Below are 16,236 nucleotides of genomic sequence, written 5' to 3'. Positions count from 1 at the left end.
TGACGCCACCCACCTTGAGACATGAGTTCTAAGGTCTCACTTTTAACAGTACAACGGCTGCCCCACCCTCCACACCGAAACGCATTACTGCTTTACGGCAGAAATAGGCAGGGTGTTGATACCTACCCGTGCGGACTCACAAGACGTCCTGCCACTAGTAAATGTAGTAAAATTCAGAATAATTGAAGCCCTCACAAGGAATTTCGAGGAATTGGGGGCATCTGCGTAAGATGAGTCGGCTATGACCTGCTCATTCTGCTTCGAAGAGTTCAACCCTACGCAATACACACTCCGTGAGCCTGACGGCCAATAATATAAATATAAATAAATAAATAATATAAATATAAATATTTACTAACAATCACGCCACGTTAACTGGTCCCGTGATAAGTTCGTAAAGAACTTGTGTTACAGGTACCAGATAACGGAAATAAATGTAAGATTTTTATTATACACATACATATATTTAATATACATCCATAACCCTGGAAAAGACATTTATATTTATCATACAAATATCTTCCCTTGGCGGGATTCGAACCCGCGACCCCCTTGTGTAGTGACCATGTCACTTACCACTACACCAGACGGCCGTTACGTTATAAAAACAAGAATGAGCGTCTAGGGCAATGGTTACCTCTGCCAATATCAATCTGGGCCCTAACTTTTATACCTAATTGCAGTGTTTGAATATCAGTAGCGGAGTAGGTATAAGGAAGCGATACAAACAATGCTCAGGGTCGAAACGACAGGCAATTGTATGCCTTAAGATATGAGAAAAGATCGAGTTTTTATGTATTATAGTACTAGCCGTACTCGCCCGCTTCATTGGGCATTTAAAATTAACATTATTATTTATCGTCGTCAACATTATTATTTATGTGGTCGTCGTGGCCTAACGGATAAGACGTCCGGTGCATTCGTGTTGAAGCGATGCACCGGTGTTCGAATCCCGCAGGCGGGTACCAATTTTTCTAATGAAATACGTACTCAACAAATGTTCACGATTGACTTCCACGGTGAAGGAATAACATCGTGTAATAAAAATGAAACCCGCAAAATTATAATTTGCGTAATTACTGGTGGTAGGACCTCTTGTGAGTCCGCACGGGTAGGTACCACCGCCCCGCCTATTTCTGCCGTGAAGCAGTAATGCGTTTCGGTTTGAAGGGTGGGGCAGCCGTTGTGACTATACTGAGACCTTAGAACTATATCTCAAGGTGTGTGGCGCATTTACGTTGTAGATGTCTATGGGCTCCAGTAACCACTTAACATCAGGTGGGCTGTGAGCTCGTCCACAAAGCTAAGCAATAAAAAAAAAATAAAAAAAATTCTCATTATTATTAGGGAGTCCAACACTCATATAAATATTAGCCTATCCATTAAGTACATGTATTTTCTACATGGATACAAGTTTCAAGTCAATCGGATGCATGGTTCAGCAGTTATAATGGAGCAGTAATGCGTTTCGGTTTGAAGGGTGGGGCAGCCGTCGTGACTATAAATGAGACCTTAGAACTTGTATCTCAAGGTGGGTGGCGCATTTACGTTGTGGATGTCTATGGGCTCCAGTTACCACTTAACACCAGGTGGGCTGTGAGCTCGTCCACCCATCTAAGCAATAAAATAAAAAATAAAAACATCCGTAAAAACCACTGTAGATTTATATATTAGTATAGATTCTCGTGTCCTAGTCACAATAAAGTGAGCAGTTGCAAAAGAGTCACCTCAAGACGGACCGCTCCGCGTATCAAAAATGAGCCCATTTTATGACGACATCAAATGACAGTGAATTTTTTTAATGACGTTGCTCATTCGTCTGCGGGTGACTGCGCTAATGTCGACTACACACATTGGGCCACTAGGAAATAATCAAAGGAAAATACACATTTCAACAAGAAAACATTTATTAAATTTCTCTTTCGTTGTGCTTCGTTGTTAAGTCACTATTAATAAGAGCGTGTCTGAAGTTAATATCGAAACTACTAGAAAATAATTCGGCTGTGCCCGGCTTTGCTGACCTCCACGGGTGACGGTGACCACACACGGTTAAGTGGGCCGTCAGCCCGTTTGCCAAAAGGCCAAAAAACGATATTAACCAGCTTCAAGTTCGTTACAATAAATGTTTGTAATAAATACATCAATAGCACAATCACACCCAGACTACAAATAGTTAAGGTAATTAGTGCGTTATATGTGTATTCCTCGCTTGTGTCAACTGATGATTACTTAACAGAACCGATTCTGGCTACAGCTCAGTGACCCCTCGTTCCAAATCACTAATCCTATCGCGGTTCTAGTTATTGTTGGGCGATCAATTAATTAAGTGAACATATAAATATCGAACTTTTTTATTGGTGGTAGGACCTCTTGTGAGTCCGCACGGGTAGATACCACCACCCTGCCTATTTATGCCGTGAAGCAGTAATACGTTTCGGTTTGAAAGGTGGGGCAGCCGTTGTAACTATACTTGATACCTTAGAACTTATATCTCAAGGTGGGTGGCGCATTTACGTTGTGGATGTCTATGGGCTCCATTATCCACTTAACACCAGGTGGGCTGTGAGCTCGTCCACCCATCTAAGCCATAAAAAAAAATCTTGAGTTTAACATACAAGTATTACCACTACCACAGCAAATGGGCCTTTCCCGCCCTGTCATTTAGGAAGATTTACTTTTATACTGAGTTACATAGAAACCTCATTCTACGAAGCGCTTAACGCGGTCAGAGACATAACAAAAAATGAAACCCTGTCTAAGCACGATACTCACGACCCTCAGCAGTGAGGAAACGACGCGAGTAGGAGAAGGAGACACGCGCTCCTTTTATTTACTATTCACTACTTGTATTTTACCAAGAAAGCTTCATGAGGCCACGACCCTCGGCACTAGAGATTATCGACACAAGTAGGAGAACTTATATTAAACTTAACAAGATACAGATCTAAAAATCATAACAATAATATAATAAGTCGTTTTTTTATCAAATTCAAGAAACGAAACCGCCGGTTGTCTAAGGTACGTTTTGAGAAAATGCATATTGGCTGCATCATTATTTTCTTCCTTTAGACATGTAGGTAGGCGTAGAACGGAATTTGAATGACAATGTCACTACAATAACCTTTACCACCACACACGCACCACTATATTTAATTAGCAAAAAAAAACAGCCTTATGAGTACTGAACTTAAACTTAAAAACGTTTCTAAAAAATTATTTTCTTCTCAAAGCCAAACATTTATATTTATTTACCAACTCAGATCATCTGCTGATACGCAAAACAAAATAAATCAACTATCGCTAGGTAAGCATGATCTTGCTTAAGTCAATGCCTAATGTTTCTCATTGCAAATCATTCGAAAAATCGTCCATATTACTTTGCAGGATTTTCTAAATATATGAACTGTTTACACAGATCTTATCGCATAGAAATTACACTTAAGTTGTAACAATAATTCAGTTTTTAAGTGGCCTATTATTTTTTTTTTTTTGCTAATTAAAAACTTGTGGTGATTAATACAGCTACTCCAAATTGTTTCACAATATTCCCTCAGCCTTGTACTAGGTGATGACAAGCTGTACTTCCTCGTGATTCTTCAAGTACTTGGATTTCTCATTCTCGAAGAGTTGGACGAGCCGCTTCGTGAACTCCGCGTGGACCTCATCCACCTCCTCGTCTGTAGGGTCGAGATTCCTCTTCACCTCCATCGGAGTACCCACTGCAAAAACACGTTTTGTGAATCAACAATTGTTCAACAAGCAACAGTTAGCTGCACACCTAAAATTCTTTCAAAGTATTCTTTACGACCAAGCGTCACGGTTTATGTTGCACAATACATGATCACCATCGAGATATTATAATCATCTCGATGATGATCACCTAAAAAAAGCGCCCGGTGTGCTCGTATGAATTTTATTTTTTCATTGTTTAGATTTGAGGACAATTTCATTCACCTGGTATTAAATGGTTACTACACAACAACAAGGTAAATGCCGCTACCCACCTTGAGAAATGAGTTTTAGATCTTAGTTCCATAATACAAGTATTACCCCACCTGGGGTTTACTTATGATAGGACCTCTTGTGAGTCCGCACGGGTAGGTGCCACTACCTTGTCTGTTTTTGCCGTGAAGCAGTAATGCGTTTCGGTTTGAAGGGGCAGCCATTGTAACTATACTGAGACCTTAGAACTTACATCTCAAGGTGGGTTGCGCTTTAACGTTGTAAATGTCTATGGGCTCCAGTTATAAGCAATAAATAAATAAAACTGATGGACTATGTGCGTCCACATAAGAAGGCACCACAACTGTCTTGTCTATTTCTGCGGCAGTCGCTATATGATCTAAGACTTCTAACTCGGCTCTAAAGATGCATGGCAGTCAATAGGATCCGGTGACCAATGAATAAAGCGGGGAGAGGTCAATTAGCTGGTTTCAAATTCATAATAATTCCTAAAAACTTGACAATCAAGTGCACACTTACCCACTGTTGTGACAGGGTTCCTCAAAGGTACAACACCAAAGGAATATTGGAACAAGCCCCGCCCCAAAGGAAATACTGATGCTATTCCGGTGTGTCGGCGCAGCTTCTCCTGAAACCTCCTCACTAGACTATTGTGAAGAGGTCGGAAAACTTCGTTTTCGCCAAATGAAAAGACAGGGACTAGAGACGCTCTGAAATGTGTAATGTTGATCAGAATAATACTATTACATAATGTTATGTCAGTATGAATTTAGTACCAAGCTAAAGTTTATACTCTCAATGTAGCGTGTTCTAGCACGCATTGCTTAATATAAGCCCATCGTCTAGAATTTACTAACGTATCATCCGCCATTGAAGCAGATAACTGCGCGCATCCACAATGCGTTTCCTGAGATCTTGTTTCCTTACTAAGCTGATAGGCTATGTCAGCGTAACCTTAACGTGTAGATGAGCTCTCAGGGCTCAAACCGGAGGTGTTGGTAACAGTAACCCTAGCAAGAGCAGTGCTTCGCAGAATCTACCTCTGAATTGGAAACGCAACCCACAGAGAAGATTCAGCGAGAAACTCAGTGGGCTGTGTCTCTGGGTGAATTTACTCATCGAGTCCTTCGTTGCAAGCGACGGGTTCAGCGAGGACGGACCACGGCAGTAAAAAAAGCTGGATCATAACGTATAAAATAATTTGCAAAAGAAATATGCTTCGTGCGATAGAAGGAACACGAGGACTTCAATTTGCTGTAAGGGATTATCTACGTTTAAGTCTTTACCTACGAAATTACTGTTTAGTTAATGTCGTTTCTATACACTATATGTTTTTTCCTATGAATCAAAATATGACCCATAGTATCGATGCTTCAGTGCCAGCGCAGTGGTCATTTCTCAATGCCCTTATTGAAGAAGTCAAGCATACGATTCCGATCAGGTATACGATACGAGATATTCCGGGCCGCACATGAATTACGTTTGAAAAGGCCAGTATTGTAAAATGGCAACTTCATAGACCTATTATTAACCATAAAGAATATACGGTTGAGTTAACGACAAATAGTAGTCAACATAAGTTATTAATTTAATTTGTAGAAAAATCAGTATGCTCAGTGCGAGTTTTTTAACGTAGCTTCCATTCGTTCGCCGGTAGGGGCGCTGTTTCAACTCCATACAAATTTGTGTTAACTTTTACGCTATCGAGAACGTTAAAAAACTCGCACTAAGCACATTGAGTGCGAGAAACTCATTCACTTACCCCGACTTCATGGCGATTCTAATAAATCCTTTTCGCCTGCTGAGAATGACTATGTACTTCCCAGGATGTGAATCCAGCGCCTCAGCGGCTCCCCCGACCATCATAGCCACGCACTGCCCCTGGTATCTCTTCGGGTTCAACAGATACAACAAACTCTCCTGTGATGGTGCACATGTACCCAAAGACAGGATTACGTCTCTGGCAAACGGAACGAGGAAATGTCTCCCGAGGATCACCAAATGGGGCGCCAGGCCCGGGAATAGCTTGTGGAAGTCGAGCGCGTTCGTTGCAAAAGAACAAAACGCGCCCGACGACAGCACGCCGTGAGGGAAGCACGCGAAGAGGTAATTCTTAGATGGATCCAACTCTGCTGTCTTGACTAATTTGATAGGGAAGAAGTCCCGGAAATAATTCCACCAGCCCCAATTTCGAACCCATTGAACTCTGTAAGCGTTGAAGCTTGAAATTATTATTTTTAGTAATTTTGTCGGAGTTTAACCTAGATAAGCCCAGCTAGTGTCAGGTAGTTTTCAAAACATCAAAACTTGAAATTATTATTTTTAGTAATTTTGCTGGAGCTTAGCCTAGATAAGCCCAGCTAGTGTTAGGTAGTTTTCAAACGTGGAAGCTACCACTCGACTTGAGACATGAGGTTACAGTTACAAATGTCATTCTGTTCAAACTGGAACGCTTGATGATGCGATAGATGATGATAGCTATTCTTTTGAGTTTACAATAACCCCGTTGTTTTTAATGCACTGTATTCTGAGAAATATCAACTCAGCCGGTGGTTCACGGTGAGGTCAGTCAGGTAATCTGATCCATAAGGCGACAAGTGGACGAATACAGATTTCTCGAGAAGTCGTTTGTCGATTGTATACAGGAAAGTGTCTCACAAACTCACGTTCGGCCGCCTTTATGGCAAATCCCAATGTCGCTCATCATCCACACAGCATACATAAAGGCGAGCCACCAAAAACTGGAGTACAGCAGCTTGATGAAGAGGTACAGCATGATGCCTTCTCCAAAGATAGCTAGAAATACCCAGGCGGCCACAGCAAGGGTTTGAAGCCGACGATGCATTGGCACGTCTAATGGCGCCCATTCTATTCCGGCTGATTTTGACACTTGTCTGTGGAAAGTGAAAATTATAAATTAAATGTTGTATTAAAAGTCATCGACGTCTATTGATTATTCAAAAGTGAAAACGAAATACAGAATTGTTAAGTAATTATAATAGTTGCAATAAAGACCATGGTGCTTAATACCTGATATTTTTTTATTTATTTTTTATTGCTTAGATGATTGAACGAGCTCACAGCCCACCTAGTGTTAAGTGGTTACTGGAGCCCATAGACATCTACAACGTAAATGCGCCACCCACCTTGAAATATAAGTTCTAAGATTTCAGTATAGTTACAACGACTGCCCACCCTTCAAACCGAAACGCATTACTGTTTCACGGCAGAAATAGGCAGAATGGCTACCCGCGCGGACTCACAAAGGTCAGGACCAGCTTAATTAATTATTTGTTAATAAGTTATCAATGAACCAAAATCAGTTAAAATATTTTATCTGTAAAATTTGTTCGTAATTCGACGACAGAATGCTCTAACAACTTTAAAAAAAGTACTACACGCTTTTGTTACGACTTACAAATTACATATCTCACGTCACTCTTGACTGAAAACTAAAATTACAAGAATCGTCCCAATAACAAGAATTTTAGTTTTTGTCTGAAAATGTCACAAAAGATTTCATGATTACTTGACTTTGGCACATTGAAGGTTTTTTTTCTATTAGTATTTGGTATTTTTTCTAGTGTTCGTATTTTGAATAACCAGCTATCAAAGTCCTAGTTTTTTGGATATTGCATTCCTAGATGTTCCTTCTCATTTGTAAATATGTAGCACGAAAAGACGCGGATTTCGACAAAGTACCTAGCTGAAGCCGAATATTATTCAGATTGGTAGGACCTCTTGTGAGTCCGCGCGGATGGGTACCACCACCCTGCCTATTTGTGCCGTGAAGCAGTAATGCGTTTCGGTTTAAAGGGTGGGGCAGCCGTTGTAACTATACTTGAGACCTTAGAACTTATATCTCAAGGTGGGTGGCGCATTTACGTTGTAAATGTCTATGGGCTCCAGTAACCACTTAACACCAGGTGGGCTGTGAGCTGGTCCACCCAACTAAGCAAAAAAAAAAAAAAAAAAGATGCGCATTTTGGCAGAACGTCGTGTTCGTATGTGCAGCAATATTTGAGATAGGGGTGAAGATGATGATGATGATATTATTAAAATGTCAGGAATATTGTTTTATTTTATTTAATCCACTGTACTTCATTAAGCCCGTAGTTTTGAAAGAAGTACGAAACTATTTTTATACACTATCGATGCATCAGGTACACGATAAAATAGGGAAAACAGATACATGATAACATCCCTTATCATATATTACCATTACTGCCGAATGATCACGATAAACCTTTCGTCTGACTCATAACAAAAAATCCGATTATCAATGAAAAACTTTTATCTAGGTTAATTTATAAATGTCGTACAATTTGCTACACCCAAACTTAAGGCTGATTCACATAAAGAGTTTTTTGAATTCGAACGGAGCAAATAATATTATAAGAGGAAATGTGATTTGTCATATCAAAGTGAATCGTATGATAAATAATTAATCAGCCTTGACTGTTACCAGGACGATAAAAACACGTCAACGGCGATATTCATTTTGACATTATTAACCGTAACTCGCCTTTAGTCGTCTTATTCCACACCTTCATCGATCAAAGTGAAGCCCTGATTGTAAGTCACCATTATCTTAGTTCAGTGCCAGAGGGAGACAAAGTCAAGTCACGGCTTCTTCTCAAGCTTAATTTGAAGAAAAGCATCTCGTAGAAACGTCGGGGAGTTCGTGGCGGGGCTTAACGCTGTTGAGTCCACGGATAATTTTAAAAGGATAATAAGAACAAACAATTCGGAAGTTTGCTATGCTCTTTGTTGTTGAGTGCTATGACAATGGCTTGTCTGTAATGAGAGCTCAAATAAATGATGTTTTAATAAATTAATAGTCCCTGTATCAAGTGTGTTGTATTTATAGACCTGTCCCAAAACGATATTGCAACGAAATTAAGGAAACCTGAAAAACCGGCCTTATAAACTTTCTGTCGCTCTTTTCAGATACCACATTAATCAGCAGCTGCTTAAGCCGTCTGGCTTGGGCTAAATGGGCCCATCCCCGACAGCTCTAAACCCCTAATGGACTCATTCAACATCCATGACTGATATTCCACACACCGTAGAGATATAAAACTACGTTCAGGACAGCCTGCAGCGTTTTGAAACATTATCATCGTTTTCAACTTATTTGGAATATTTCATCTTCTCTCACTTTTTAATTTTAGCATTTTATGACGAGGTCGCGCAGCGCGGTGTCGTCACTCTAACACGCGGTAGACTTAATATTAAAAAAAATATAGTTTAAAAAAACTAAGAAAATGCGCTATTATAGAAAATCCAACTAAAAAATAGAAAATAAATTTTAATAAATTAGAATTAAAAATAGTGTAAGAAAAAATGATTTTATTGTAAAAAAAGCGTGGGGTGCATGGTATCAGTAGTTCTAAATATTTAATGAGCAGATATGTGTAGAAAAGGGTTATTTTGATAATATCCTGAAAAGCACCCCATGCTTTTTTAGAATAAAATCATTTTCTCTTACACTATTTTAAATTCAAATTTATTTAAATTTATTTATTTATTTGTTTGTTTTTTTAAATAATTTTTTATTTTTCATTTTTTACTTGAATTTCAATTTTTTTTTCGTTTTTTTTTTTAAATATTGAATTGTCATCGGTCCTTAATAAGTATACCAAATTTCGAGTTAATCCGACGTTTTAAAGGGGATCAAAATCATGTTCAAAGATTCCGTTACAAACATACGTCTGAAGCTAATAAAAGCGTATTAAAAAAACGACCGGATAAGACTGTATCACGTTCTGACAGTTGGTTAGCCTGTTAACCTGACCACACTAGCCGATACCGAGTCGTTTCCACCGACGACTCTGTCGGTCAGACATCCTTGAAGTTTGTCGGGTTACTGTATTGACCGTGATCGCCCCCTCCTACCTGGTTTTAATCCCGGAGGAGACTCGGACGTTCGGGTGAGGATGCAGACGAGTTGTTTATTGTATGCCTTTTAGTCAAGTAGGGTAAGGGCAGCTTGCAACTTTACTTCTCAATAGATAAGGAAGAAAAAGAGTACTCTTATTTCGCACAATAATTCTTTGCCTATTGAACTTTTCTAATAATTATAGTTGTGATATTGCAAGCGCTTAAATATTTTGTAAAGGAATCAGTTATTTGAAAAATTAACAGCTACAATTGGGTTGACAGCTACAATTATTTTCGTAGTTTGTGATTAAGCAATACAATAATAACTAACAATTAAATGCTTCGTGTTAAGAATCCGTGAACTACTAATATGCAATAAGCAGTAATGCGTTTCGGTTTGAAGGGTGGGGTAGCCGTTGTAACTAGGATACTTGAGACCTTAGAACTTATATATCAACGTGGGAGGCGCATTTACGTTGTAGATGTCTATGGGCTCCAGTAACCACTTAGCACCAGGTGGGCTGTGAGCTAGTCCACCCATATAAGCAATAAATAAAATAAAATAAAAATTATAAAAACTAATAAATGAATCGTAGTAAATTGTTTACTTACACAATTTTGGATTTAAATGTATTCAACATATTATAATAGCAAAAATAACAGAATGTACTATTTATTAAGGTCTTATATATTGAACATTTTCATAGATTTGCAATAAGTGTTTCTTTAAAATTTGAAATGCTATTGATTTGGCCAAAGTCAAAATAAATAATTTAAATAAATAATTTATAAACAGAAATTAGTTTACTGTTAGAATTAGTGTAAATAAATGACATTTTTGCGTTTTTAAACAAGCTACATCAGTCACATACCTGAACATTTTTATGAGCATTTCAAACACAATTAAACTTCGTAAGTCCTCCATTTTGAACGCGTCCGTGCATTAGTTATCGTGACGATAGACTGAATAATAAAATTCATCAATTATACTGATAATAATCTAGTTTATCCAATATCGTAGGGGTTTTACGCTTTTATTGATTTAACCAAAGATTTATATGCAACATGTGTATATGTCCTTACATAATATTAAATTGGCGTTTTGTACGGGAGGAACATAAAGTCACTTTTTTTTGTAAAATATATTTAACTAGCTGACCCGGCAGACTTCGTAGTGCCTCAATCAATAAATAAAAGGCCTAAACTTTTGTATAAAATAAACTTAAAACAAACAAAAGGAATCCGACGGACGGGGGACACATCAAAGGAAAAACAAAATTGTTATTTTTATTTAATTCCGAGCATTTTCATTTTTATCTACCTTTTAAACCTTCTCTGGACTTCCACAAATAATTCAAGACCAAAATTAGCCAAATCCGTCCAGCCGTTCTCGAGTTTTAGCGAGACTAACGAACAGCAATTAATTTTTATATATGTAGATTAATTAAACAAAGTATGCACCGTTGTTATCTATGCACTTTTGCCATCTCTTAGGTAGTTCATTGATCCATTTACTAAAAAAAACCATGGGGGCGATAATCAATAAACTATTTCAAGCCGGCTTGGACTGCCGCATCGGAGTTGAGATTTTTTTTATTGTAAGGAGTTATCCAAATTCCGAAAAATATGGTCATCTGTTGAAAAAGGTCCGGGGAGTACGGTGGATGTCGCAGACATTCCAATTGTAGCTCATCTAACTTAGTGATTGTTTGTTGTGCAGTGTGTGGTCTTGCGTTGTCGTGGAGCAGCAGTGGCCTAGAGCGATTGCCCAATCTCGGTTGTTTAGCAGCTAGTTCTTCATTCGTGGTTTGTAGTTGCTAACAATAGATTTCTGCCGTAATCGTTTGGCCAGATTTTAAAATGCTGTAGCGAAAGACGCCGGCGCTAATCCACCAAACACTCACAAGTAACTTTTTCTGAGTCAATTTTCGTTTAGAGTAGGATTTGACTGGGTCTCCAGTGTTCAGGCATTACGACGAGCGCTTCGGATTATCGTACAGTGTCCACTTTTCACCACAAGTAATGATTCGATTTAAAATTCCTTCGTTATTGTGTCGGTTGAGCAAAGTAACACAGCAGTCGACGCGCGTTTGCAAGTTCGATTCACTCACTGGTAGGTAGCGGCTTGGCTCTGCCACTAGCATTGCTGAAGTCCATGGGCGACGGTAACCACTCACCATCAGGTGGGCCGTATGCTCGTCTGCCTACAAGGGCAATAAAAAAAATTTTAAAAACTCAATTCATGAGATAGGTAGGTATAGTCCCCGGGCGGTCGATGGCACTATACGGGGCTCCCGTATGGTGCCACGCCCTGACCCGCAAGAACGTCGCGGCGCTGCGACGTCCGCAGCGCGCGATTGCGGTCAGGGCGATCCGAGGATACCGCACCGTCTCATTCGAGGCGGCGTGCTTGCTCGCCGGGACGCCACCCTGGGACCTGGAGGCGGAGGCGCTCGCTGCCGATTACCGGTGGCGTAGCGACCTCCGCTCTAGGGGGGAAGGGCGCCCCGGCGAAGGAGTAGTTCGAGCGCGGAGGCTCCAATCTCGGCGGTTCGTGCTGGAGGCGTGGTCTCGCCGCTTGGCGGACCCGTCGGCCGGCCTCCGAACCGTCGAGGCGGTCCGCCCGGTTCTCGCGGACTGGGTGGGCCGCGACCGCGGATGCCTCACCTTCCGGCTAACGCAGATGCTTACCGGCCATGGTTGTTTCGGCCGGTACTTGCACAAGATAGCCGGAAGGGAACCGACGGCGCAGTGCCACCACTGCGCGGACCGCGACGAGGAAGATACAGCGGAACACACGCTGGCGCGTTGCTCTGGATTCGACGAGCAACGCGCCGCCCTCGTCGCGGTCATTGGAGAGGACCTCTCGCTGCCGCGCGTCGTGGCTACGATGCTCGGCAGCGACGCGTCCTGGAAGGCGATGCTCGACTTCTGCGAGTCCACCATATCGCAGAAGGAGGCGGCGGAGCGAGAGAGGGAGAGCTCTTCCCTTTCCGCACCGATCCGTCGCCGTCGAGCCGGGGGCCGGAGGCGGGAATACGCCCGTACGTCCCGGCCCCTGTAGGTGGCGGCCTCCCCCCGGTGAAGGTCAAGGGGCGACCTGAGGGGGTGAGGCCGCGCGGCGCGCTACCAGCACTCTAGCGCGCTGCCGTGGAGTGATTAGAGCGACCGGTCGACGGTGTATCGCGTCCCGACCCGGCAGGCTGGTTCTGGTCCAGCGGGGTATTCCGGGACACCAGTGGCACCGTCTGGGCGGCCCGACGGGCTGCCGTACCGAGACGGCCGACGTTTCAGAGCCTTCGATTCGCCTCGAAGGCTCCGTCGGCTGGGCGTCCTTGGGGTGAGCCGCGCCGTCTGGTTGTAGTGTTGACCGCGGTAGCCCCCCTACCTCATCCGGGTTCTGACCTCGGAGGGGATCGGACGTCGGGTGTAAGAGTGCAGGGGAGTCGTTTAGTGGGTGGGCTCTAAAATCCTTGGGCCCGCGGTCTGCTCACAACACCATGCAGATCGTTGAGTCTCACATACCCCGCGCGCCCCTTTTGCGCGGGGACCTCGTAGGAGGTTCGGCCCTCTACCCGAAAAAAAAAAAAAAAAAAAAGGTATAGTCCCCGGCACGTAACTTGGCAAGAGTCGTTAGATGCGCAGAAGTCGTTTGTTAGGTCTCTTTGGTTGTCAAGCGGGACGCGGGGAAAGACTTAGCACCGTTCCGAGCGCGCGATTGGTAAGTCAGTCGACCCTCCCCTCCCGCACCGCGTCCACGTTCCGTTCGCTCCTGATTACACATGCGCCTACTAAATTGTAGGAACCCTTTGTTTATATTGAGTTTTTGTTACGAGTTGTTATTATTGTTTAAAATTTAGTTTTTGTTACGAGTTGTTATTATTGTTTAAAATTTAGTTTTTGTTACGAGTGTTATTCTTTTAAATTTGTTTGCAATGCCAGGACCAAATACCAATGACCATATAGTCGATTCAGTCACTGAGCGTTTTATTATTTACGCCAGTGACGACAGCGACTCTTCGTTATGTCAACGATGAGGAGCCAACTCCTTCCACCAGCTCAGGTGCTACCATAAATTTAATCCAAGGGGTAGCACTATTATAAAATGATAGTGACGACGGCGACACATAATTTTTAATATTAAGTATATTTTTTTAAATAAACTTCTTAACTTTTAATTGTATTTTATTTATAACACCTAATACACTTCACGAATTCCTCTCTTTTCTTTAACGTTCTTCTAAACACACAGGCTTAAAAACAAATTATGGCAAATAAAAAATTAAATAAAATAAAATAAAATTATATGCGGGCAATAAAAGTGACCATTTTTTGTTGCAATGTGCACTATGCGCGACATTACCCCCACACCACCAAAACCTTGCCAACTTACGTGCCGCTTACTATACCCATCGTCCAAGTTTTTTTTACTTTCCCGATTTGCTTGAAGTAGATTAATATTACGGTTTTACATAACAATAAAACCGATATTATGTGCCGAGAAGGAAAACATACAGCATTGTATTATGAAGAAGCAGTGTGTACTTAGCTTAAATTCCTTTTCTATGTCCAACCATAGACAGTCAATTTAGTTCCATCTTTAGCCGCTAGGTGCTGCCAGCAAGTATAGAGGAAGCGCAGCCATCTTTGATCTTCATAGTCTTCACCAGGAAGAACTTCCTGCAATGCTGTATGTTTTCCTTCTCGGCACATAATATCGGTTTTATTGTTATGTAAAACCGTAATATTGATGTGCCTTTGGAAAACATACATCATTGTATTATGAAGACGTGTTTGTTATCTGCTGGTGAAATTATTAAGCACAACGCCATGATGAAATAGGTAAAGCCATAATAAAATTATGAAGCGCAATGATAATGTTCATAATTTATATAATTATTAAATCGAAAAACACAGCTGTTAACTTTCATGTTAATTCAATAATTAAAAAATATTTATAAGTTTGTAATAAACATTTTATCTTGTTTAAACAAGAAAATGTATAAATTGTATAAATGATGTATATACATCATGTAGGAGTAAATGTTTTGAAAAAAGAATCTTGAGGATCTTTAGGAAGCTCTATTATTCGGCAATAATTATTGTAAACGTTTGGATGATTTGCAATTGCCTCTAGAAAGTATTTCGTCCATTGGTTCATTATCAATCCATCTCAGAGGCTACTGCTGATCTACAACTTCTTAGAGATGCGTTGATGCCACTACCTCGTAAGGTTGAACGAAGACCAGTTTCCAATTACAGTACGGGATGTCGCTTTTGTGACAACACACATGGTTAGAAAAAAGTCCTTACGAATCTAACTGGGCATGTCTTTAGTTTCATGTTTAGAAAGCACTTATGCAAATTATTGCCGAAAATGGATTTCAATTTTAGACCCAAAGACTGGTATCAGAAAGATGTTTTTCTCTGTTATCAAAGAAACTGTCTTTAGAAATGTTGAGCAAAGTAAGGTCATTAACTCTGCGTCCAGTAGCCAGCAAGATGGTTGTTGGTGTCCTTCAAGCTACATTGAGGCGTGATCTGGTGGCTGGGTTTGAAGAAAACCAATTTAGAACTATTCTCGGATCTCATGTGAATGGGACTATACTTAGTAAAGTTGTAATAAGTAGTTGAATTTTGTTTAGCTATTCCGATGGCTTTTTTAGAATAGCAATTTTTATTAGAGAGCTTGAGAATGTTTGCTGTCCTACATGTCTGTTGCCCACAGAAAGTCGACAGCGCTGCTTTATGCAGAAGGATTTTTTTATAGGCAAAATTTTCTTTTTGGAAAAGAAAAAAGAATTTGGCAACATCTGCAGACTTAGGATCAATTTTAAAACTGTAGCACCATATGCACCATCTTCTAGTTGCTGGTAAGTATGCTGACAAAGTGGATTGACACCAGCTAATCTATACTAATATTATAAAGAGGAAAGATTTGTTTGTTTGTTTGTTTCGAATAGGCTCCGAAACTACTGGACCGATTTGAAAAATTCTTTTTCCATTAGAAGCCGACATTGTCCCTGATGAACATAGGCTACTTTTTTTAATTTTTTGTTTTTTGTTTCATGTGTGTTTTAATGTTTCCGAAGCGAAGCGAGGGCGGGTCGCTAGTTTTCAATAAATCTTCTCCTATGCAGACCAGTCTATTATTTATACAACCTCCCCCCCCCCCCCTTCTGTGCTTTCAGGGTTAATGTTTACCCTGTGGAGGAGGCAGGTTTTGGATTTCGTGCGAGTTATCTAGCGTTCGGGATCTGAGGGCTTGGAAACCCAAATGTTTTCGCTCAGTCTGGGAACACTACCAGGTAGGTTCCCTAGACACTGTTGAAGTGAGTCAGTACTCTGGGGAGAAGGTTGAGAGGAGGAATTCTTCATACTAGTTGCATT

At 40.9% G+C, this 16,236-nt stretch overlaps 1 protein-coding gene across 1 annotated transcript; it reads right to left on the bottom strand.

Annotated features, from left to right (window-relative positions):
- Positions 1-1,889: 1,889 nt before the first annotated feature.
- On the bottom strand, positions 1,890-10,823 carry LOC114253280 (2-acylglycerol O-acyltransferase 2-A). Its single transcript, XM_028188088.2, has 5 exons — positions 10,719-10,823; positions 6,630-6,857; positions 5,726-6,169; positions 4,483-4,673; positions 1,890-3,719 (listed from the first exon to the last, which is right to left on the bottom strand). Exons 1-5 carry the CDS (start codon positions 10,769-10,771, stop codon positions 3,562-3,564), a joined length of 1,074 nt encoding a protein of 357 aa, XP_028043889.2. The 5' UTR covers positions 10,772-10,823; the 3' UTR covers positions 1,890-3,561.
- Between the last annotated feature and the right edge of the window lie 5,413 nt (positions 10,824-16,236).

The sequence above is a fragment of the Bombyx mandarina genome, chromosome 09 (assembly GCF_030267445.1).
Source record: "Bombyx mandarina strain Sakado chromosome 09, ASM3026744v2".
NCBI lineage: Eukaryota > Metazoa > Arthropoda > Insecta > Lepidoptera > Bombycidae > Bombyx > Bombyx mandarina.
The sequence above is the reverse complement of the archived record's forward strand: the minus strand, read 5'-3'. Positions and strand labels throughout refer to the sequence as shown.